This window comes from Pongo pygmaeus, chromosome 3, assembly GCF_028885625.2.
Source record: "Pongo pygmaeus isolate AG05252 chromosome 3, NHGRI_mPonPyg2-v2.0_pri, whole genome shotgun sequence".
Lineage (NCBI taxonomy): Eukaryota > Metazoa > Chordata > Mammalia > Primates > Hominidae > Pongo > Pongo pygmaeus.
This window is the reverse complement of record NC_072376.2, coordinates 88082907-88105856: the sequence shown is the minus strand read 5'-3', so window position 1 is coordinate 88105856 and position 22950 is coordinate 88082907. Positions and strand designations below refer to the sequence as shown.

Genomic DNA, 22950 nt, shown 5'->3' with positions numbered 1-22950 from the left:
TCTTTACTCTGTTACCAGGCAAGAGCTGTCCCCAGATCTCTAGAACTGTGTCACATGGCCACCCCTAGCTGCAGGGGAGACTTGGAGAATAAGTAGTATGCAGCGAGGCACCCTGCCACCCCAAACCTGCAGTTCTGTCAGTACGGAAGAAGGAAGAGGAGAATAGACATTGAGTAGGTGCTAGCATTACTTGCCAAAATAGATGGCTCAGGCAGCCGACTTCACTGATGATGACTATGGCAGAGAGACCCCTGAAAAGGCTGTTATAGCCATCCAGGTGGGAGATGATTATCGTGAGCTTGTTTTTTTTTTTTTTTTCTTTGAGACAAAGTCACTCCAGTTGCCCAGGCTGGAGTACAGTGGCATGATCATGACTCACTGCAGCCTGTACTTCCCAGGCTCAGATGATCCTCCTACCTCAGCCTCCCCAGTAGCTGGGACTACAGGTGTGCACCACCACGCCTGGCTAATTTTTGTATTTTTTGAAGAGAGCATTTCACCATGTTGCCCAGGCTGGTCTTAAACTCCTGAGGCTCAAGCAATCACCCACCTTGGCCTCCCAAAGTGCTGGTATTACAGACATGAGCCACTGCACCCAGCCTGAGCTGCTGTGCCTGGCCTGTAGTAGTGTTAACAGAATTATAGGAACTTGCTGGTATTCAACCATTTCTGACCTATAAGAATGGCAATCTCATATAGTTCACCCAATAAAGAAATGAATTCAGCCGGGCGCAGTGGCTCACGCCTGTAATCCTAGCACTTCAGGAGGCTGAGACAGGCGGATCACGAGGTCAGGAGATTGAGACCATCCTGGCTAACACGGTGAAACCCCACCTCTACTAAAAATACAAAAAAAATTAGCCGGGCGTGGTGGTGGGTGCCTGTAGTCCCAGCTGCTCGGGAGGCTGAGGCAGGAGAATGGCATGAACCCGGGAGGCGGAGCTTGCAGTGAGCCGAGATCGCGCCACTGCACTCCAGCCTGGGTGACAGAGCGAGACTCCGCCTCAAAAAAAAAAAAAAAAAAGAAAGAAAGAAATTCAGAATTATTTAAGAGCTAAAATTAGCAGAACTTGCTGATTGATTGGATGGAGGGTAGTGAGAAAGAGAAGTTGCAGCTGACTTTGAGTCTAGAAGCCTCAGAGAAAGAGATGGTGAGTTTAGTTTATGTTCTCTCAGAGTTATTGATCTGGGCTTCAACACCAATTTAGAACTGAAATTATAAAGTATAGGTCTTTCCTTTTGCAAACTGACTCAGTGTTAATGTCTTGATATTTACAAATCAAGTGAAGTTTTTCTTTTACAAAGTACTTTTAGAAAGCATTAAATGTTGGCTGGGTGTGGTGGCTCACGCCTGTAATCCCAGCACTTTGGGAGGCTGAGGTGGGAGGATCATCTGAGGTTAGGAGTTCGAGACCAGCCTCTGGTTAACATGGTGAAATCCTGTCTCTACTAAAAAATACAAAAATTAGCCGGGCATGGTGGCACATGCCTGTAATCTCAGCTACTCGAGAGACTGAGGCAGGAGAATCGCTTGAACCTGGGAGGCGGAGGTTGCGGTGAGCCGAGATTGCACCACTGCACTCCAGCCTGGGCAACAGAGTGAGACTCTGTCTCAAAAAAAAGAAAAGAAAAGAAAAGAAAGTATTAAATGTCAATAACCAAAATTATTCAGTTATTTCATCTGAGTATTATATGACTGGCAGTTATTATTTTCCTGAGTATTAATAATAGGGTAGAATCTCAAGTGCTAGAAAAATTGCTCAGCTCTTCTGCAATTATTTATTTATTTATGTTTGTTTGTTTGAGGTGGAGTCTCGCTCTGTAGCCCAGGCTGGAGTGCAGTGGCACGATCTCGGCTCACTGCAACCTCCCTCTCCTGGGTTAAAGTGATTCTTCTGCTTCAGCCTCCTGAATAGTTGGGATTACAGGTGTGCGCCTCCATGCCTGGCTCATTTTTTTATATTTTTAGTAAAGATGGGATTTCACATGTTGACCAGGCTGGTCTTGAACTCCTGACCTCAAATGATCCACCTACCTCAGCCTCCCAAAGTACTAGGATTACAGGTGTGAACCACCATGCCTGGCCTCTTCTGCAATTTGTAAAAAAAACAAAAATTCTTAAACTACTTTAAGAAATAAAATGTTGATTGCATTTTCCCAGGACCACGTCTGGGGTCTTGTGAATATGCAAGAGACTCTCTTGCCAGTCCCAGGACTTGTGCCTTCTCTTTACGGCAAACATCCAGTAGCCTGGAGCATTGGCACTGACTGAAGACTACCGGCCATGATCAAAGCTTCTAGCAGGGCAACTTCATCTGTTTTACATATTGAGCTTTCATATCAGATTTATTTTCAAGAAAGTGGGTATATGCTTGTCAACAAATATGTATGCATGCACACATTCATTTTGTGAGTAATAAGAAATTCTGGAACCTTAGAGGTCCAAAATATAAATCTATGTCAAATATTGCTTGCATGGACATTTATTCACTTATTTTTATTCAAATATTTTCCTCCTCCTCTTCCTTTCATTTGAATGACTGTGGATGAATATGTATCTAGTTTTGGGGAAGGAAATCATCTCTTGGTCTTCTCAGGTTGTAGATATCCTGTGGAGTGATCCCATGGCTCAAGAGGGCTGCAAGGCCAACACTATTCGAGGAGGAGGCTGTTTTTTTGGGCCTGATGTGACACAGCAGTTGCTACAAAAATACAACCTGCAATTCCTGATCCGTTCACATGAATGCAAACCTGAAGGCTATGAATTCTGTCACAACCGCAAGGTGGGTGCTCCCTCTGCAGCAGCACAGGCTTGTGTGTCACCAAAGTAGTCCGAAGGGCTCAGGCCTGGATGAGCAAAGGCTCTCAGTTTCTAACAACCTACAGACCTTGTATTTGTTACCTACTTGCTCAAAGCAACTAGGTCCTTTACAGTCATTTGTCCTTGACTCTTATATCCTCTTTAAAACCCAAAGTTTGATTAAGGCCACTGTCCACCAATACCCTGATTGACATGGTCCCATTTTATGAATGGAAATATAAAGCCAGTGTTTTCTCAGCCACACCTCTATTCTTCAGGTCGCTCCCCAGGCAGGGATTCAGGATCATTTGTCTTCTCAGGAGCACAATTAACATCCTGACTAATCTTTAGACATCTCCAAATCCTACAATATTTGTCTCACCTAATACCACTGGTTATACTGTACAAGTTTCTTTATTGCAGGACTTCTGAGAACCTTTAGTTTCCTACCACTGTAAATCTTCAGGAAGAGATACAGTATCTAGCATCTCCCAATGTATTGACTGTGAAAACTTTTTTCATACAGCATCTGAGGAGCCACAACAGTCCGTAGGAAACTCTGCCTTAAGGCACCACATCAGCTCTCAGAACTCATCTTCTTGCTCATTGTAATGGCCGTCCTGGTTTATCAGACCCAGCTCGCCTCTAAGTTGAAGCAAATATAGTGTTTTCTATGACCCTTGCTATTTTCACTTGGGATAAAAATGTGAAGAAGATACATTGTGAAACTGTCGGAATTCAAATTTCTATGACTTGAGTCACAACTCTTGCCCTATTAGCATTGATGACTTTAGAAAAAAAAAAGAAAGAAAGAAAAGGATTCCCAGATGAGCACTAGGAGAAACAGCAGCTTCTGCAGTTGAGTTGAGCCGCATAGGATTGAGGGTGAACGTTTCTTCAGTGAATGTGAATGCCTGTCTCTCTTCTGTTTTGATGTAGGTATTAACGATCTTTTCTGCCTCCAACTACTATGAAGTTGGCAGCAACAGAGGGGCCTATGTCAAACTGGGGCCAGCTCTGACCCCACATATCGTGCAGTATCAAGCTAACAAGGTGACCCACACACTCACCATGAGGCAAAGGCAAGACTTTTCAATGAGTGATTTTCAGAAAAAAAAAAATTATAGTGTTCATAGAATCTTTGAATGAAGTGTCAAACGTTATATTTATTCAAATTCTATGTGAGAATTCAGAATTTGGCTATGTCAGTATGAAGTTCTATTAATACAATAGACATTAGAGTAGGAGTCTATTCCTTCTCCTCCACACACTTCTAATAGCTCTATCTACCCATCATTAATGGGAGCAACAAATTTGTTTTCTGCAGAAATTATTCTCAGTGGGGCACAGTGGTTCATGCCTGTAATCCCAGCACTCTGGGAGACTAAGGCAGGAGGATAGTTTGAGCCCAGGAATTCCAGACCAGCCTGGGCAACATGGCAAAACCCCATCTCTACAAAAAATTCAAAAATTAGCCTGATGTGGTGGCATACTCTTGTAGTCCCAGCTACTTGGGAGGCTGAGGTGGGAGGATGGCTTGAGCTTGGGAGGTGGAGTTTGCAGTGAGCCAAGATTGTGCCACTGCACTCCAGCCTGGTTGACAGAGCAAAACTGTCTCAAAAAAACAAAAAAAAAAAAAGAAGAAGAAATTATTCTCCATGGCTGCGTCTTGGGTAAAGTCTGCTTACTAAACCACTAAGTCTTTCTGAAGTTACTCTTCTATTTTCTCTCATCATTAACAGGTTTGTGTTACCCCTACAAGCCACAGCCAGAGGTTCTTTCACTGTCTGGAGATTTGGCAGGTGAAATTCAGTGCACAGATTTGTTAATGAGGCCCCTTTCTTTCTGGAAGGAAGCATATAATACTATTTGAACGGTAGATTTTGGCCGGGCGCGGTGGCTCACGCCTGTAATTCCAGCACTTTGGGAGGCCGAGGCGGGTGGATCATTTGAGGTCAGGAGTTTGAGACCGGCCTGGCCAACATGGTGAAACCCTGTCTCTACTAAAAATACAAAAAAATTAGCCGGGCGTAGTGGTACACGCCTGTAATCCCAGCTACTCGGGAAGCTGAGGCAGGAGAATTGCTTGAACCCAGGAGGCGGAGGTTGCAGTGAGCTGAGATCGCACCACTGCACTCCAGCCTGGGCGACAGAGCAAGACTCCATCTCAAAAATAAAATAAAATAAAGTAAAATAAAAATAAATAAATAAATAAATAAATGGTAGCTTTTGAGATGATTCTGAGTTCTTAGTTGAGAGATTACAACCACAAAATGGTTTTTGTTTTGTTTTGGTTTTTTTTGAGACTGAGTCTCGCTTTGTCACCCAGGCTGGAGTACAGTGGTGTGATCTCGGCTCACTGCAAACTCCGCCTCCCAGGTTCATGCCATTCTCCTGCCTCAGTCTCCCGAGTAGCTGGGACTACAGGCGCCCGCCACCGTGCCTGGCTACTTTTTTGTATTTTTAGTAGAGAAAGGGTTTCACCGTGTTAGCCAGGATGGTCTCGATCTCCTGACCTCGTGATCCGCCCACCTTGGCCTCCCAAAGTGCTGGGATTACAGGCGTGAGCCACCGCACCCGGCCCACAAAATGTTATAAAGAATTTATATGGGTAGTCTCATGCAACAGATATTGTTATTAATTTCAGTTTTGTAGAAGAGATTATTAAAGAACTGAGGTTAAATCATCTGACCTGTGGTCACACAGCTAGTCCTTGAGTGAAGGTAGTCTTTGACCGGGGCAATTCTATTTCAGAACCCACACTTTTAATGTCTATGCAATATTGCCTCCCACAGCGAAGATGGCCTCAGAGTATATAAGATGCTAACAGATACAGTTTTAGTGCTATTGAACATGCTTCTTTAAGTATTTAGCCTAACAGAGTTAGAAATTAAGATCAGCAAAGCTAGCATAAATCAGGTGGATAGAGAACATGTTAGTATTTAACATTTACCCTTGTGTGAGTGCTATAAAAGTGCATTATTTTAAATCATTCTCGAGTTATTAAATATAGGCCACCCTCACTTAAAAAGAATTATGTAAAAATATAAACCCACCAAGTGAATTTCTTTTTCTTTCTTTCTTTCTTTTTTTTTTTTTTTGTGAGACAGGGTCTCGCTGTGTCACCCAGGCTGTAGTACAGTGGCATGATGACAGGTCACTGCAGCCTCAACCTGCTGGTCTTAAGAGATCCTCCCACCTTAGCTACCTCACACCTGGTACTACAGGCGTGCGCCACCATGCCCAGCTAATTTTTAAAATTTTTTGTAGAGACGAAGTCTCACTATTCTGCCCAGGCTGGTCTCAAACTCCTGAGATCAAGCGATCCTCCTGCCTTGGCCTCCCAAAGTGCTAGGATTACAGGTGTGAGCCACCATGCCTGGCCTCATAACATGCTCTTCTTAGAGGAATCCTCAGTCAGAGTCCATTTACTTTTTGTTTCAATCCACTTCTCACAATAATAGAGAGCCAGCTTGGAGCCAGCATAGCCAGATAGGTATCTGGCCTCACTCCTTGGTAGCTATGTGACCTCGACCTAATTACTATCTCTGTCTGTAATGGGCATAACGGACTTAATGTTATCGTTCTTTCTTCAATGAGTGTTGAGGGATTTAATGAGATAATCCATGTAGAGCTCTGCATTTAGTAAGTGCTTACTAAGTGTTGCTTGACGTAGGGACAGGAAAGCCTTGTACATCCAGATAGATTTCAAGGGCATTGCCCTACTCCATCCCTGCATAACTCTCCATGACTACAGATTACCAGGAGCAGCTTAAATGCTTTGTCTAACTAGTGGTTCTTAAACTTTTTAGGAGTCTCATACTTCTGTTAGCCTCTGATAAAACAACAAACTGTCTACAAAAAATTCACATATGCTCACATACCTGTGAAATTTGGGGTGAGTTTTAGGTGGTTCACACTTTCTTTTCCTTTTGTAGAGACAGGGCCTTGCTCTGTCACCAAGGCCAAGGTATAGTAGCATGATCATAGCTTACTGTAACCTCAAACTCCTGGGCTCAAGCAATCCTCCTGCCATAGTCTCCCAAGTAACTGAGATTACAAGCATGCACCACCATGCCTGGCTAATTTTTAAAAGTTTTTTTGGTAAAGAAACCCAGCCTAGCTGTGTTGCCCAGGGTGGTCTTGAGATCCTGGCCTCAAGTGATCCTCCTGCTTCAGCCTCCCAAAGTGCTGGTATTATAGGCATGAGCCACCATGCCTAACTGGTTCACAATTTTTTGTTTTTTTTAGACAGGGTCTCACTCTGGTTGTCCAGGCTGGAGTGCAGTGGTGCGATCTTGGCTCGCTGCAGCCTCGACCTCCCAGGCTCAGGTGATTTTCCCACCTTAGCCTCTCAAGTAGCTGGGACCATAGGCACGTGCCACCATGCCAGGCTAGGTTCACACTCTTTTAAGGATCTATGTAGCCCACTTAAAGACTGTCATGTTAAATGCCTTCAATTGCAGTAAGATTTTCATCAAATATGATTTAATTTTTTTTAACTTTTAACACGAGAAAAGATAGGTTATCTGATCATTATTTATAGAATGATTGGTTCCTCAATAAGACATTACAAGTAACGTATGCTTACCTTTTATCTCGTTTTATATTCTTTTTTTTTTTTTTTTTTTTTTTGAGACAGGGTCTTACTTTGTCACCCAGGCTGGAGTGCAGTGGTGCAATCTTGGCTCACTGCAGCCTCTACCTCCTGGGCTCAAGTGATTCTCCCACCTCAGCCCCACAAGTATCTGGGACTACAGGGATGAGCCACCATGCCTGGCTAATTCTTTTTTTTTGTGCTTTGAGTAGAGAGGGGGGTTTTGCCATGTTGCCAAGGCTGGTCTCGAACTCCTGGGCTCAAGGAATCCATCCACCTTGGCTTCCCACAGTGCTGGGATTACAGGCATGAGCCACCATGCCAAGCCTCTTTTTATATTCTTGTTCATTCAACTACAGATATTTATTGAGCACTTACTTTGGGCCAAGTACTGAGCCCAGCATTACTCTATTGACCCAATAAGAAAGAAAAAACTAAACTAGTGTTATTTTGTTATTCATAAATTTTGCCTTCTGTTTCACATGATAATAAACTACAAGAAATGCACAATAATTGTGATAACAGGTACTGTTTGGTGAGTGCTTTCTATGTGCCAGGCTTTCTTCTAAGTGCTGTACATGAAATTACTCATTATAATCTTCACATAATCCTGTGAAGTAGAGACAGGTATGATTTTAATCACTGTTTTACAGGTGGGAAAACTGAAGCACAGGATGATTAGATAACTTTACCACAGAGGTGATCCTTCTCCAGAACTTCTTCTCTAACCACTGTCCTATACCAGGAAGGACAGCGGCATTCCCCATACTCATCCTGTTTGTGTACAACAGAGAAGAGTAAAGGAGCTCTCCCTCAAAAACTGAGCTCTTGGGAGACTGATGTGTTAAGAAAGAGAGAGTAGAAATATAGTAAAATCTCTAAGTATTTCTTCTATACCAGTGTATTAAAATGTCGCTTTTCATCTCCTGTCCCAGGATTAGCAGAGTGGAGGAGTCGGCTCTGAGAGCTCTGAGGGAGAAGCTATTTGCTCATTCTTCAGATCTTCTCAGTGAATTTAAGAAGCATGATGCAGATAAAGTCGGTAAGAATGATCAAGTTAAAGATTCACAGAGGAAGGAAGCTAGCCGGAAAATCTCTGTCTTACACTAGTTAGCAAATAAATATTTGTTGCTTTAATGAGTGACCCAAATTCCCTTTGGCTATATCCTCCATTTTATTCAACTTAATGTCTCATTTATTCTAACTAAATTTTAAAATTCTAAGCTTTTAACAAAATATGAACTTGGCCAAATAGAAAGGGTGAAAAGAAATAGAGTCAGGGAAGGATAACATGGTGAGAACCAAGCAAAGAACAAGTGGGAGAAGTTATAAGAGTATAAGACTGGCAAAAGACGAATGACTTGACTTGTTGAAGTTGAGTGTGTGCTTATCTAGGTATTTCATGATTTATTATCCAGGCTAAAAATGTTGTCTGCTCAACTAATGGAATTTCTAATGGACATTGACTAAATATATCCCTATTTAAAAACAGCAGTAACATTTATGAATTCATAGTAATATCTTTTCATATACACATACTGTAGCCTTCCAAGAGTTTCAGTGGATATTTTCTAAGGAATTTAGGTGGTTTAATTTTTTTAAATAACCAATGCTGTAGATATATAATATTTTATGATATCATTTACAAGACTTTTATGTGGCTTGCAGAAGTATTGCCAGATTTAGTAAACAAAAATGTAAAATGCCTAATTAAGTTTGAATTACAGACAGACAACAAATAATTTTTATGCAATATTTGGCATTTTTATATACTTTACTGTCTGTCTTCAATTAAAATTTAACTGGACATCTTGTATTTTGTCTGGCAAGTCTAGCTTCCAGCCAACTCTGCTACTATCAACAAAAATAGTGACAGTGCCCATTATTTCTATTACCTGCAGATAGTAAGAAGGATGTCAGGATAAAAATATACACACCATTGGGCAGGAAACTAGACTTCTAGGTGACAAGGCAACAAGTTAGCTCTCACCTGTAGGTTTAATCACCTTGAGTGACTGGGCAGCAGCGGTGGAGTCTGTGTTGCATCTAGGACTGCCATGGCGGATGCTGAGGCCACAGCTGGTGAACAGCTCAGCAGACAACATGCTGGAGTACAAGTCTTGGCTGAAGAACTTGGCCAAGGAACAATTGAGTCACGAGGTAATGGTGTGGTAATGGTGGATGAGAGCACATGTGGACTATGATAGTCCTTAGAGAGAAGGAGTCAGAAACAACCAACTAGTAATAACCCAAAAAGCTGGATGGGTGAGAAAGGGGAATAACTATTTCTTGAGTTTCTATGTGTCAGGCTTTTGTGTTAAGTGGTTTTCATACATTGCCTCAGTTAATCCTCAAAACCACTCCAAGAAGTACATATTATCAGCACCAAAACCACTCCAAGAAGTACATATTATCAGCACCATTACACTTACGAGGACACTGCCCACAGAGGTTAGCAATTTGCCTGAGGTCATAGAACGACTAAGTTGGGACTCAAGCCAAGGTCTGTCTTACCTCAAGGCCCATTTTCTTTCCTCAACACTATGGTGCTTACCCTACTTAAAGAAGTATTTATTCAATACTACTTATAAAATATGTAATGTATGTGCAACCTTAGGCTAGGTACTTCTTTTAACAGTGTTACTGCAATATAATTGACATACCATGCAATTCATCCATTTAAAGTGTATAATTCGGCTGGGTGCGGTGGCTCACTCCTGTAATCCTAGCACTTTGGGAGGCTGAGGAGGGTGGATTACTTGAGGCCAGGAGTTCGAGACCAGTCTGGCCAACACGATGAAACCCCGTCTCTTCTAAAAATACAAAAATTAGCTGGGTGTGGTGGCATATGCCTGTAGACCCAGCTATTGGGAGGCGAGGTGGGAGAATCGCTTGAACCCAGGAGGCAGAGGTTGCAGTGAGCCAAGACCATGCCACTGCACTCCAGCCTGGGCAACACAGCGAGACTCTGTTTAAAAAAACAAATCTGAAAGGCTCCAAAGTCCAAAACTTTTTGAGTGCCAACACAATGCCACAAGTGAAAAATTCCACATTTGACACCTTTGCTTTCTGATGGTTCAATGTATGCAAAGTTTGTTTCATGCACAAAATTATTAAAAACATTTTATAAAATTACCTTCAGGCAGCCGGGCACGGTGGCTCATGCTTGCAACCCCAGCACTTTGGGAGACCGAGGCGGGCAGATCACCTGAGGTCGGAAGTTCGAGACCAGCCTGACCAAAATGGAGAAACCTCGTCTCTACTAAAAATACAAAAATTAGCCGGGTGTGGTGGTGCATGTCTGTAACCCCAGCTACTCAGGAGGCCAAGGCAGGAGAATCGCTTGAACCCGGGAGGCGGAGGTTGCAGTCAGCTGAGATTGGGCCATTGCACTCCAGCCTGGACAACAAGAGCGAAACTCCATCTCAAAACAAACAAACAGAAATTACATTCAGGCTAGATGTATAAGGGGTATATGAAACAAAAATTAATTTTGTGTTTAAACTTGGGTCCCATACCCAAGATATCTCATTATGTACAGGTAAATATTACAATGTCCGAAAAAATCCAAAATTCAAAACATTTCTGGTCCCAAGCATTTCAGACAAGGCATACACAACCTGTATGTGCAACCATCACCAGTCAATTTTAGAAGATTTTCATCATGGGTGAGGTGCTTCTTAAACCACTAGATTATTTGGTGGGCTGAACTGGGTAGAGGGAATGGAGGGATGGCAAAATATTTTCAGGTTTTTTCAAGAATGTGTGATTGTCAGGGTTGATTGTGTGTTAATTATATATTGGAACAAGCCTAAACATATGACAAAGAAGGAAAATGAATTTTTTCTTGCAGAACGTACAATCAAGTTTGCTGGAAACATTGTATCGAAACCGATCCAACCTAGAGACCATTTTTAGGATCATAGACAGTGATCATTCAGGTAAAGGCACTCATTATTCTGTCACTTTTGACGCACTGCAAGTATTTTACCTTAAACCCTTAATCTCCTTCCTGATTCGTCCTCATTCGTCTCCACTCAGGCATTTGGAGCAAGGTAAGAAGATTAGTGCTTATAAATGACAGAAACTAGGAAAGTACTTGAGTAGTATAAGCAGCCCATAGAGAAAGAAGTGGGGTAAAGAAGAATGAAGACAAACTGAATGAGAGCTTCTTATAGGAAGAATAATTATTAGAAGATGTGATATCCTCTGGACACGGTGGCTCCTGCCTTAATCCCAGCACTTTGGGAGGCCGAGGCGGGTGAATCACCTGAAGTCAGGAGTTCGAGACCAGTCTGGCCAACATGGAGAAACCCAGTCTTTACTAAAAATACAAAAATTAGGCGGGCGTGGTGGCACATGTCCGTAATCCCAGGTACTTGGGAGGCTGAGGCAGGAGAACCGCTTGTACCTGGGAGGCGGAGGTTGCAGTGAGCCGAGGTCGTGCCACTGGACTCCAGCCTCGGTGACAGAGTGAGACTCTGTCGCGAAAAAAAAAAGAAAGAAAGATGTGATATCCTTTACAGTACCATCAAAGATAGCCACAAAGTAATGAAAAGTGCTTACAATAGAAAGGCGTTTGCAACCTCACTCCCAAAATGTTTTTTTTTAACTTTAAATTTTGAAATAATTATAGATTCACAGGAAGTTATAAAAAAATGTATGGTGAGGTCCTGTACATCCTCATCCTGTTCCCCCAATGGTCCAAAGGCTTTTTTCAATGTTATTATTGGTTTCTTTTGAGGCATAATTCACAAACCATATAATTCACCTGTATAAAGTATGCAATTTAGTGGTTCTCGGTATAGTCACAAGATTGTATAACCATCACCACTATCTAATTTTAGAACTTTTTTTTTTTTTTTTTTTTTTGAGACGGAGTCTCCGTCACCCAGGCTGGAGTGCAGTGGCACAATCTCGGATCACTGCAACCTCCACCTCCCAGGTTCAAGTGATTCTCCTGCCTCAGCCTCCTGAGTAGCTAGGACTACAAGCGTGTGCCACCACATCCAGCTATTTTTTTTTTGTATTTTTAGTAGAGACAGGATTTCACCATGTTAGCCAGGATGGTCTCGATCTCCTGACCTTGTGATTCACCCACCTAGATCTCCTAAAGTGCTGGGATTACAGGCGTGAACCACTGCGCCTGTCCTAGAACATTTTAATCACCCCAGAAAGAAATCTGATACCTATTAGCAAGTACTCCTCATTCCCTATCCCTCCTCCACGAGTCCCTGGCAACCACTAATCTACTTTCTGTCTCTATGGATTTGCCTATTCTGGACATTTGATATAAATGGAGTCATGCAAAATATGACCTTTGGTGTCTGGATTATGTCACCTAGCCTGTGTTCAAGATTCATCCATGTTGCAGCAGTATCAGTTTTTCATTCCTTTTTTATGACTGAATAATATTCCATTGTGTGGACAGAACTTTTATTTATCCAGTCATTAGTTGATTGACTTTGGATTGTTTCTACTTTTGGCTATTATGAACAATGCTGCTATGAACATTCACGTGTGACTTTTTGTGTCAATATATGTTTTCAGTTTTCTTGGGTTTATATCTAGGAGTGTAATTGCCTGGTCATCTGGTGATTCTATGTTTAACTTTTTGAGGAATTACCAAACCATTTCTCACAGTAGCTGTACATATTTATATCGCCACCAACATTGTATGAGGGTTCCAGTTTCTCTACATCCTAACCAACGCTTGTTATTTTCCACTTTTGTTTTTTGTGGGTTTTTTTTTAGTTTTTATTATACCTGTTCTACTGCAGTTTTGACTTTCATTTCCTTAATAACTAATGATGTTGAACATTTTCATGTGCTTATTGGCCATTTGTATATCTCTTTTGGAGAAATGTCTATTCAAATCCTTTGTCCATTTTTGAATTGGGCTATTTGTCTTTTTATTTGAGTTGTAAGAGTTATTCATATATTCTGGGTACTAGGACATTATCAGACATATGCCTTGCAAATTTTTTTTCTGATTTTGTGGATTATCTTTTCACTTTCTTGGTAGTGTCCTTTGATGCCCGAAAGTTTTTTTTTTTTTTTTTTTTTTGAGACGGAGTCTCGCTCTGTCACCTAGGCTGGAGTGCAGTGGTACGATCTTGGCTCACTGCAACCTCTGCCTCCTGGGTTCAAGCAATTCTTCTGCCTCAGCCTGCTGAGTAGCTGGGACTACAGGCACCTGCCACCGTGACCAGCTAATTTTTGTATTTTTAGTAGAGACGGGGTTTCACCATATTGGCCAGACTGGTCTTGAACTCCTGACCTTGTGCTCTGCCCACCTCAGCCTCCCAAAGTGCTGGGATTACAGGCGTGAGCCACTGCGACCAGCCTGATACCCAAAAGTTTTTAATTTTGAAAAAGTCCAATTTATTTTTTCTTTTGTTGTTTATGCTTTTGGTGTTATAGCTTTTTTAAGCTATACAACTGTTGCATAGGCCGGTCACGGTGGCTCACGCCTGTAATCCCAGCACTTTGGGAGGCCGAGGTAGGTGGATCATGAGGTCAGGAGATCGAGACCATCCTGGCTAATACGGTGAAACCCCGTCTCTACTAAAAATATAAAAAATTAGCCAGGTGTGGTGGTGGGCGCCTGTAGTCCCAGCTACTCGGGAGGCTGAGGCAGGAGAATGGCGTGAACCCGGGAGGCAGAGCTTGCAGTGAGCCGAGATTGTGCCACTGCACTCCAGCCTGGGTGACAGAGCGAGACTCTGTCTCAAAAAAAAAAAAAAAAAAAAAACTGTTGCATAACCTAAGGTCACAAAGATTTACACTTATGTTTGCTTCTAAGAGTTTTAGAGTTTTAGCTCTTACATTTAGGTCTTTGATCCATATCGAGTTAGTTTTTTTTTATATAGTGTTAGGTAGGTGTCTAGCTTTACTCTTTTTGCATGTGAATATCTGCTTGTCCCCCATCATTGTTGAAAAAAACTATTCTTTCCCCATTAAATGATCTTGGGACCCTTGTAAAAAAGTCAATTGACTGTAGATGTATGGGGTCCAAAGGATTTTAATGGCCAGAATAAATTAGTATATGTTTGAGATGATTAAATGCAGGGTTTCTCAACAGTGGTACTTTTGACATTTTGGGCTAGATAATTCTTTGTTTTGGGGTCCATCTTGTGCATTATAAGATGTTTGGCAGCATGTCTGGCCTTTATTTATTAGATGCCAGTAGCACCTCACCTCCGTCTTAGTCATAACAAACAATAATGTCTCCAGACATTGCCAAATGTCCCCTGGAGGGAGGGGAGCAAAATTCTTCCCAGCTGAAAATCACTGGTGAGCCAGTGGGTTTGTGTGATCCTCTTGGGAGTTTAAATTAGATACTAGGATTTGGGTATCTCTCTGTTTAGCAGTAGGGAGCAGGTGTCCTCGTAAGAATGTCAGAGAAAATGAACATTAAAAACTAGACTAACACACTGAAGTGATTTCCTCCCTCTGATAAGGGTTCATCTCACTGGATGAGTTCAGGCAGACCTGGAAGCTGTTCAGCTCTCATATGAATATCGACATTACAGATGACTGCATCTGTGACCTTGCTCGGAGCATTGATTTCAACAAAGATGGCCACATTGATATCAATGAGTTCTTGGAGGCCTTCCGCCTTGTGGAGAAATCCTGGCCAGAGGGCGATTCCTCAGAATGCCCACAAGCTACAAATGCTAAAGACAGTGGCTGCAGCAGTCCAGGTGCACGCTAAGAACAGCCTGGTCTTCATCACCCAAAGTGCCTCATAGGCAATGCTCAGCTTCTCACTAGACCATCTTCCTTATTCTCCATGTGAAACTTTATGCTGAAAATTTACCTATCTATATGCATCAGAATCACCTGTGTATTTCAGTGTGGAGGGGTGGGTTGGGGTGTTGTGTATGTATGTGTTTTAAGTATATTAGTGCCCCAACCCCATCTCACAATCTTCACAAAGTAGAACTTAGGCATAGTGTTTTTAAATTCTAAAGTCCACTTCAATTAAGAACCACTGACAATTTAACTCTCTCATTGTTTTTATTTTATACTTTTTTTTTTTTTTTTTTGAGATGGAGTTTCTCTCTTGTTGCCCAGGCTGGAGTGCATTGGCGCGATCTCGGCTCACTGCAAACTCCACCTCCCGGGCGATTCTTCTGCCTCAGCCTCCTGAGAAGCTGGGGTTACAGGCATGCGCCACCACACCAGGCTAATTTTGTATTTTTAGTAGAGACAGGGTTTCTCCATGTTGGTCAGGCTGGTCTTGAACTCCCGACCTCAGGTGATCCACCCTCCTCAGCCTCCCAAACTGCTGGGATTACAGGCATGAGCCACCGCACCCAGCCTATTTTATACTTTTTATTTATTGTCTTAACAATGTCATATTGGTAAAGGAAAGTTATTTAAAAAAATTGTATTGTAATTCCATGACCCAAGCATATGGATTTTCTTCATTATTTACTTTTTCTTACTTGTTACTGTAGTGTTTATATAATTTTATGTTCTGCTTTTAAAAAACTAAATTCATATCTAATTGTAAACCCTTTCCCATGTGCTTCCCTTGTGATTCTGTATTCTTCATGATAATTAGTTTAATGCTTGCATAATTTTCTTTGAAGTGGATGTGCTATAATCTATGCAGCCATTCTCCAATTGTTAAACATGTGTATTATTTCCACTTTTTCTTTATTAGGAATAACACTAGGGAGAGTGTTAGGACAAATACCTAATGCATGCGGGGCTTAAAACCTAGATGACAGCCGGGCGCGGTGGCTCACGCCTGTAATCCCAGCACTTTGGGTGGCTGAGGCGGGCGGAACACGAGGTCAGGAGATGGAGACCATCCTGGCTAACATGGTGAAACCCCGTCTCTACTAAAAAAATACAAAAAATTAGCCGGGCGGGTGCCTGTAGTCCCAGCTACTCAGGAGGCTGAGGCAGGAGAATGGCGTGAACCCAGGAGGCAGAGCTTGAGATCGCACCACTGCACTCCAGCCTGGGTGACAGAGCGAGATTCCATCTAAAAAAAAAAAAAAAAAAAAACCTAGATGACAGGTTGATAGGTGCAGCGAACCACCATGGTGTATACATATGTGTAACAAACCTGCATGTTCGGCACATGTAGCCAAGAACTTAAAGTAAAATTTAAAAAAAAAGAAATAACACTGTAGTTAATAACATAGTACATATAGCTTATTTTACACAAATCTTTTGAATTTTACATTTTAGTGGTATAAAATCCCAGGAATGGGATTACTTTGACAAAGGATGTTGTATTAGTCTAGGTGCTTCAGAGAAACAGAACCAATATGAAATTTACATAAGTATTTATTATTAAGAATTGGCTTACATGATTATGGAGGCTAAAAAGTCCTAAGATCTGCAGCTGGCAAGCTGGAGAACCAGGAGAGCCAATGGTGTCAGTTCCAGTCTAAGTCCAAAGGCCTCAGACTCAGAAGAGCCAATGGAGTCAGTTCCAGTTCATGTTTGAGTAGGCAGGAAAAAACTAATGTCCCTGCTCAAAGGCAGTGAGACAGAGAAAAATAATTCTTTCTTATTCAGCCTTTTATTATATTCAGGCTTTCAACAGATTGGATGAGGTCCACTCACCTTGGCAAGGACAATCTCCTTTACTCAGCTTACAGATTCAAATGTTATATCTCATCCAGAAACATCTTTACAGGCACACCCACATATAATATTTAACCAAATATCTAAATATCCTGTGGCTCAATCAAGTTGACAGGTAAAGTTAACCATCACAGGTATGAACATTTTAATGGCATGATACGTATTGCCAGGTTGCTCTTCAAAACTGGGCATACCAATTTTACCATAAACTCATAAGCTTTTAGTGGGATCATTTCTAACTCATGCAAAAGGTGAATGATAGTGCTTCCATGATATTTTACTATGCATTTATGTGATTAACATCCAATGTTGGGAACAAGCCCCCCAAAATCTGGACATAAACTGGCCCCAAAACTGGCCATAAACAAAATCTCTGCAGCACTGTGACATGTTCATCATGGCCATAACGCCCACGCTGGAAGGTGGTGGGCTTATCAGAATGATGGCAAGGAACATCTGGCCCACCCAGGGCAGAAAACCGCTTAAAGGCATTCTTAAGCCACAAACAATAGCATGAGCGATCTGTGCCTTAAGGACACGCTCCTGCTGCAGTTAACTAGCCCAAACTATTCCTTTAATTTGGCCCATCCCTTCATTTCCCATAAGAGATACTTTTAGTTAATTTAATATCTATAGAAACAATGCTAATGACTGGCTTGCTGTTGATAAATACGTGGGTAAATCTCTGTTTGGGGCTCTCAGCTATGAAGGCTGTGAGACCCCTGATTTCCCACTTCACACCTCTATATTTCTGTGTGTGTGTCTTTAATTCCTCTAGCGCCGCTGGGTTAGGGTCTCCCCAGCCGAGCTGGTCTCGGTAATCCAAAGCTGTCTCCACAACCTCATTTTATTTATAAACTAAGGAAATTGAGGTTTAGAGAACTTGCTGGGTATATGTGATCTAAGTTACTAACACAGCCAGGACTGGAGCCCATGATTTCTGCCTCCACCTAGGATTATTTCCAGTTATACCCATGACTGTATTATCTGTTTGGATTGTCTATACACAATCTATGGCTTTTTCTTGTGTGACAAGCAGACCCTAGCCCTATAGTGACCCCCAACCCCAGTGATTTTCCACTTCATGGTGTTTGTGCCTTTGTGTGATCTCCCCATGAGTGTAGGTGGGACCTGTGACTTGCTTCTAACCAAGAAACTATGACACAGGTGATGGGGTGTTACTCTTGTGATTATATTACATTATATAAAATTCCATGTTAGTAGACCGAAGAAAGAGAGATTTTCCTTGCTGGCTAGACAAGCTAGGAGCTATGTTAAGGAAACTCACATAAGGAATGATGGGTGCCCTGTAGGATCTGCCAACAGCCTCCGACAAATGGCTACAAAAAGCCAGGGTCTTCAAAAATACATTCACAAGGAAATACATTCTCAAATAAGTTGTGTTAGTTTGGAAGCAGGCTCTTCCTTAGTTGAGGCTCCAAATGAGAATGCAGTCTGGCCAACACCTTGAATAAAGCTTGTGAGACCCTAAGTAGAGGATCCAGTAAAGCCATGCTCAGCTTCTTTATCCACTAAGTTTGTTGTAATTTGTTCCCCAGCATAGAAAATATACCTTGCTGCCAGGCGCAGTGGCTCACGCCTGTAATCCCAGCACTTTGGGAGGCTGAGGCACATGGATCACTTGAAGTCAGGAGTTCAAGACCAGCCTGGCCAACATGGTGAAACCTCATCTCTACTAAAAACACAAAAATTAGCTGGGCATGGTGGCACTTGCCTGTAGTCCTAGCTACTCAGGAGGCTGAGGTGAGAGGCTCGCTTGAACCTGGGAAGCAGAGTTTGCAGTGAATCAAGATGGTGCCATTGCACTCCATCCTGGGCAACACAGTGAGACCCTGTCTCAGAAAAAAAAAAAAAAATAATAATAATAATAAATAAATAAATAAATAAATATATATATATATATACCTTGCTTCCCAGAAAACGTCTCATTTTCTTATTCCACTATTCAAGAAAAATCTGAATTTTCATCAATGGGTAGAATCCAGAGAAGCGTCAAGGTCATTTTTGGTAAGGCATTTGAGTGAATACTTACTACCATGGGTTTATCTTGCCTGACTTAGTAACTGAGAGGCAAAGTATTGGTTGCAAACGCATGTCTGCATCTGTCTGTCCTATCTCATGCAAACAGCTCAAATTCAACAAAGTGCTTCTTTATTTGAGATTGTGATTTATTGTGATTAAAAGTAAGCAAATGCTCAGAGACATCAAAAGAATAATTCAGAGACAATGGGGTAAAGCCCTGGGGGTTTACTCATATAGAGAGATACAAGAGGGAGAATAGCCCAGGAAGGCCATCTCTCTCCACCAAGGGCAAGGGGCTTATCAAGACAGCAGCCACAAAGCTACATAAGGTAAAGTGATTGGTCAGTCTAAACGAGTCTTTGGTTTGTCAATTCAGGATTTGTTGATAGTGGAGGTTGATGGGGGGCTTGCTGAACCCTGAGGTCCTCTCTTGAGTCTAGAGAGCATAGTCACCAATTCACATCAGGCTGTTCTGCTTATTCTGATGGGTTTTCTGCGAAGCTGTTGTTCTGGTTCCTTCTTCAGGGGCCCTCACTACTTGCTGTCTTATACTCTTCAGCCTCAGTATCCCACAAGTCCTGTGCACATATGCAAGGCTCAGATAAAATTTCCTTAGTCAGTTAACACAGTGAATTAACAGGGGTTTGCTTCAAGGGAGTTTTAATCTAAAATGAATTTTTTAATTGTGCTAGAAAAACATAGCAAAATCATACCTCTAATCCAGTGATTTACCCTTGACTGCTAATTAAAATCATCAGGAAGAGCTTTTCAAACCTAGAATGGCTGTGGCCTCCTCCAGACCAATCAAACCAAAATCTCTTGGTGAGACGTCATGATACTGGTATCTGGTACGTTTGAGTTTTGCTTTATTTTTAATTGACTATTATTATTATTATTATTATTATTATTATTATTATTATTATTAGAGACAAGATCTCACTCTGTCACTCAGGATGGGGTGCAGTGGTGTGATCATAGCTCACAACTCACTGCAGCCTCAAATTCCTGGGCTCAGGTGATCATCCTGCCTCAGCCGCTTGAGTAGCTAGGACTACAAGCGTGTACCACAATGCTTGGCTAAGTTTTAAAAAAAATTTGTAGAGACAAGGTCACGCTACGTTGCCAGGCAGGTCTCAAACACCTGGGCTCAAGCAATCCTCCCTCCTTTGTCTCCCAAAGTGTGGGATTAAAGGTGTGAACCACCACACCAGACCAACAAATAATGATTACATACATTTATGGGGTACAATGTATTGTTTCCTTACATGCAGACATTATGGAATGATCGAATCAGCCTAATTAACCCTAATTAACATATCCATCACTTCAAATGTTTATAATTTCCTTTGGTAAGAACATTGAAAACAATATCTTTTAGCTGTTTTGAAATATAGAAAACACTATTAACAGTTATAGTCACCATGTTGTACATGGAACACTAGAACTTATTTCTCTTGTCTAACTGAAACGTTGTACCCTTTGACCCAATGTCTCCCCTTTTCCCATCTATCCCCCTGTCTCTAGCCTGTGGTAACCATCATTCTACTCTCTATTTCTATGAGTTAGACTTTTTAAGGTTTCACATATAAGTGAGATTATGTGGTATTTATCTTTCTGTGCCTGGTTTATTTCATTTAGCATAATGTATTCTAGGTTCATCCATATTGTCACAAATGACAAAATTTCTACTTTAGGCTGGTCTCAAACTCTTGAGCTCAAGAGATCCACCTGCCTTGGCCTAACAAAGTGCTGGGATTACAGGCATGAACCACCACACCCAGGAAAGGTTCTATTTTCTACACATCCCAGCCAATACTTGTTGTCACTCATCTTTTTGATAAGAGCCAATGTAACATGAGTGAGGTGATAGCTCCTTGTGGTTTTACTTTGCATTTTTCTGATTATTAGAGACGTTTATTGGTATGTTTGAAATACTCCCCAGGTGGTGCTAATGTGCAGCCAGGCTTAGCACCGTTAATCTAATTGGTCTACCCTGCAATAATAAAGGGTGATTATTTGGTAAGACTATCCTACTGCTATCTACACTGGTTAACCATCAATATGAGAAGTCAATTCAGAAACCAAACGTTTTCAGATTTAGATGACTAAACTGCTAAATACCCTCAAATTATATTAACAGACCCAAGAACTCTTGATGAAAACAGATTAAAACATACAAAGTTCTCCAAGAATTATTAATTTTTTAAACTGGAAATTTACTATAATTAGTTTTTCTTTAGAAAGCTGGGACATATAAACTGGTTGAGACTTTACATTAGTACCACTCTTTAAAGATCTTCTCCCTTGGTTTTTACACCTGAATATCCAACTGCTTTCTAGACATCTCCACCTACATCTCTCATGAACATCTCAAATATAACATGTTCAAATGTGACAATCTCTTCACCCCCAAACTGTTTTGGCTCCTAATTTCTGTATTTCAGGTTGGTACCCCACTTTCTATGCAGTCTGTTACCCAGGCTTAATTCCTCTACCTCTCTCACTCCCCCAGTCGCAATGCTTTCCAAGTTTTGAGAATTCTGCTTCCTAAATATTCCTAATCAACTCTCTCTTCTCCATCCCCACATCCATGGCTGAAATGCACACCTTCACTGTCTCTGGCCCTCTCCTGTTACAGCCTCCACTTCCTTGAGCCCCTTGCTCGGTTTGGCTCAGTTCCATCCTCTATCCTCTCCACCCTTTCCAAGAATCCAGAATGATCTATCTAAAATGCAAATTGGACTGTGTCACTTTTCAGCCTAAATCCTCTAAGTGGCTTCCCCAAACCCACAGCATAAAGTCTGTCTTTAATATGGAATGCCAGGCCCTTCACAAGCTGACTCCTTCCTGCCCTCCCATCTCATCCCTGCCCCTTATGCTCTAGCACAACACACTGCTCCTGATTTGGGCCTTTTGCTCACATTACTCCCCTCTCTGGCACACAGTCCCCCAGACACCAATGATCTATTTGTCTTTATCTTACTTGACCTCTCAGTAGCATTGGACAGTTCAAATTACCATTCTCTCCTCTTTTTTTTTTCTATCTGACTGCTTTCTCAGTCTCAGCTCATTGCCACCTCTGCCTCCCAAGTTCAAGCGATTCTCCTGCCTCAGCCTCCTGAGTAGCTGGGATTACAGACGCGCGCCACTGGGCCCGGCCAATTTTTGTATTTTTAGTAGAGACAAGGGTTTCACCATGTTGACCAGGCTGTTCTTGAACTCCTGACCTCAGATGATCCACCGACCTTGGCCTCCCAAAGTGCTAGAATTACAGGCGTGAGCCACCACGCCCTGCCAGGCTCAGTCTTTCAACCTCTTTTTTCTTCTATCTTCATTCACTCCTTTGCTGATCTCATCCAGTCTCATGGTTTTAAATGCAATCCATATGGTTAAGTCTCTGAAGGTTATATCTCCACCTGAGACCACTCCCCTAACACTTAAATATTTAATGAATGTCTCAAACTTAACATTCTCCAAAGAAGTTCACTATATTTCTCCTACATCTCTTCCTCCCTGGTCTTTTCTAATTAAATATCAATGCCATCCTACCAGTTCACTCAGGTGAAAGACAAAGCAAAAACTAAAACAAAAAACCCTTGGAATAATACTTGACTTCTCTCCTCATTTCCCACATCTGATCGATCTTGTTGACTTTCCCTTCAAAATACATCTAAAATTGAGCCGTTTTTACTCCCCATTGCTACCACCTTAAAATCATTAGTCCAGTTGTTTATTAGTCCGTACTATTTCTCACCAGTGTCCCCAATTCTTCTTTTGTCTCTACTGAAGTACTTCTCAAATGTTTTCATCTCAGGATCCTTTTATACTCCCAAAAAGTACTGATGATCCCAAAGAACTTTTGCTGATGTGGCTTATATCTATTGATATTTACTGTATT

General features: G+C 41.7%; 1 protein-coding gene across 1 annotated transcript in view; it reads left to right on the top strand.

Moving 5' to 3' along the window:
- PPEF2 (protein phosphatase with EF-hand domain 2) overlaps positions 1-15924 on the top strand; it is a 42507-nt gene extending 26583 nt beyond the window's left edge. Inside the window, exons 12-17 of the mRNA XM_054485196.1 lie at positions 2598-2783; positions 3740-3882; positions 8333-8439; positions 9394-9557; positions 11251-11338; positions 14861-15924. Of these exons, the coding sequence (XP_054341171.1) occupies positions 2598-2783; positions 3740-3882; positions 8333-8439; positions 9394-9557; positions 11251-11338; positions 14861-15114 (942 nt within the window). The 3' untranslated portion in view covers positions 15115-15924. The remainder of the gene's footprint in view (positions 1-2597; positions 2784-3739; positions 3883-8332; positions 8440-9393; positions 9558-11250; positions 11339-14860) is intronic.
- The last annotated feature ends 7026 nt before the right edge of the window (positions 15925-22950 follow it).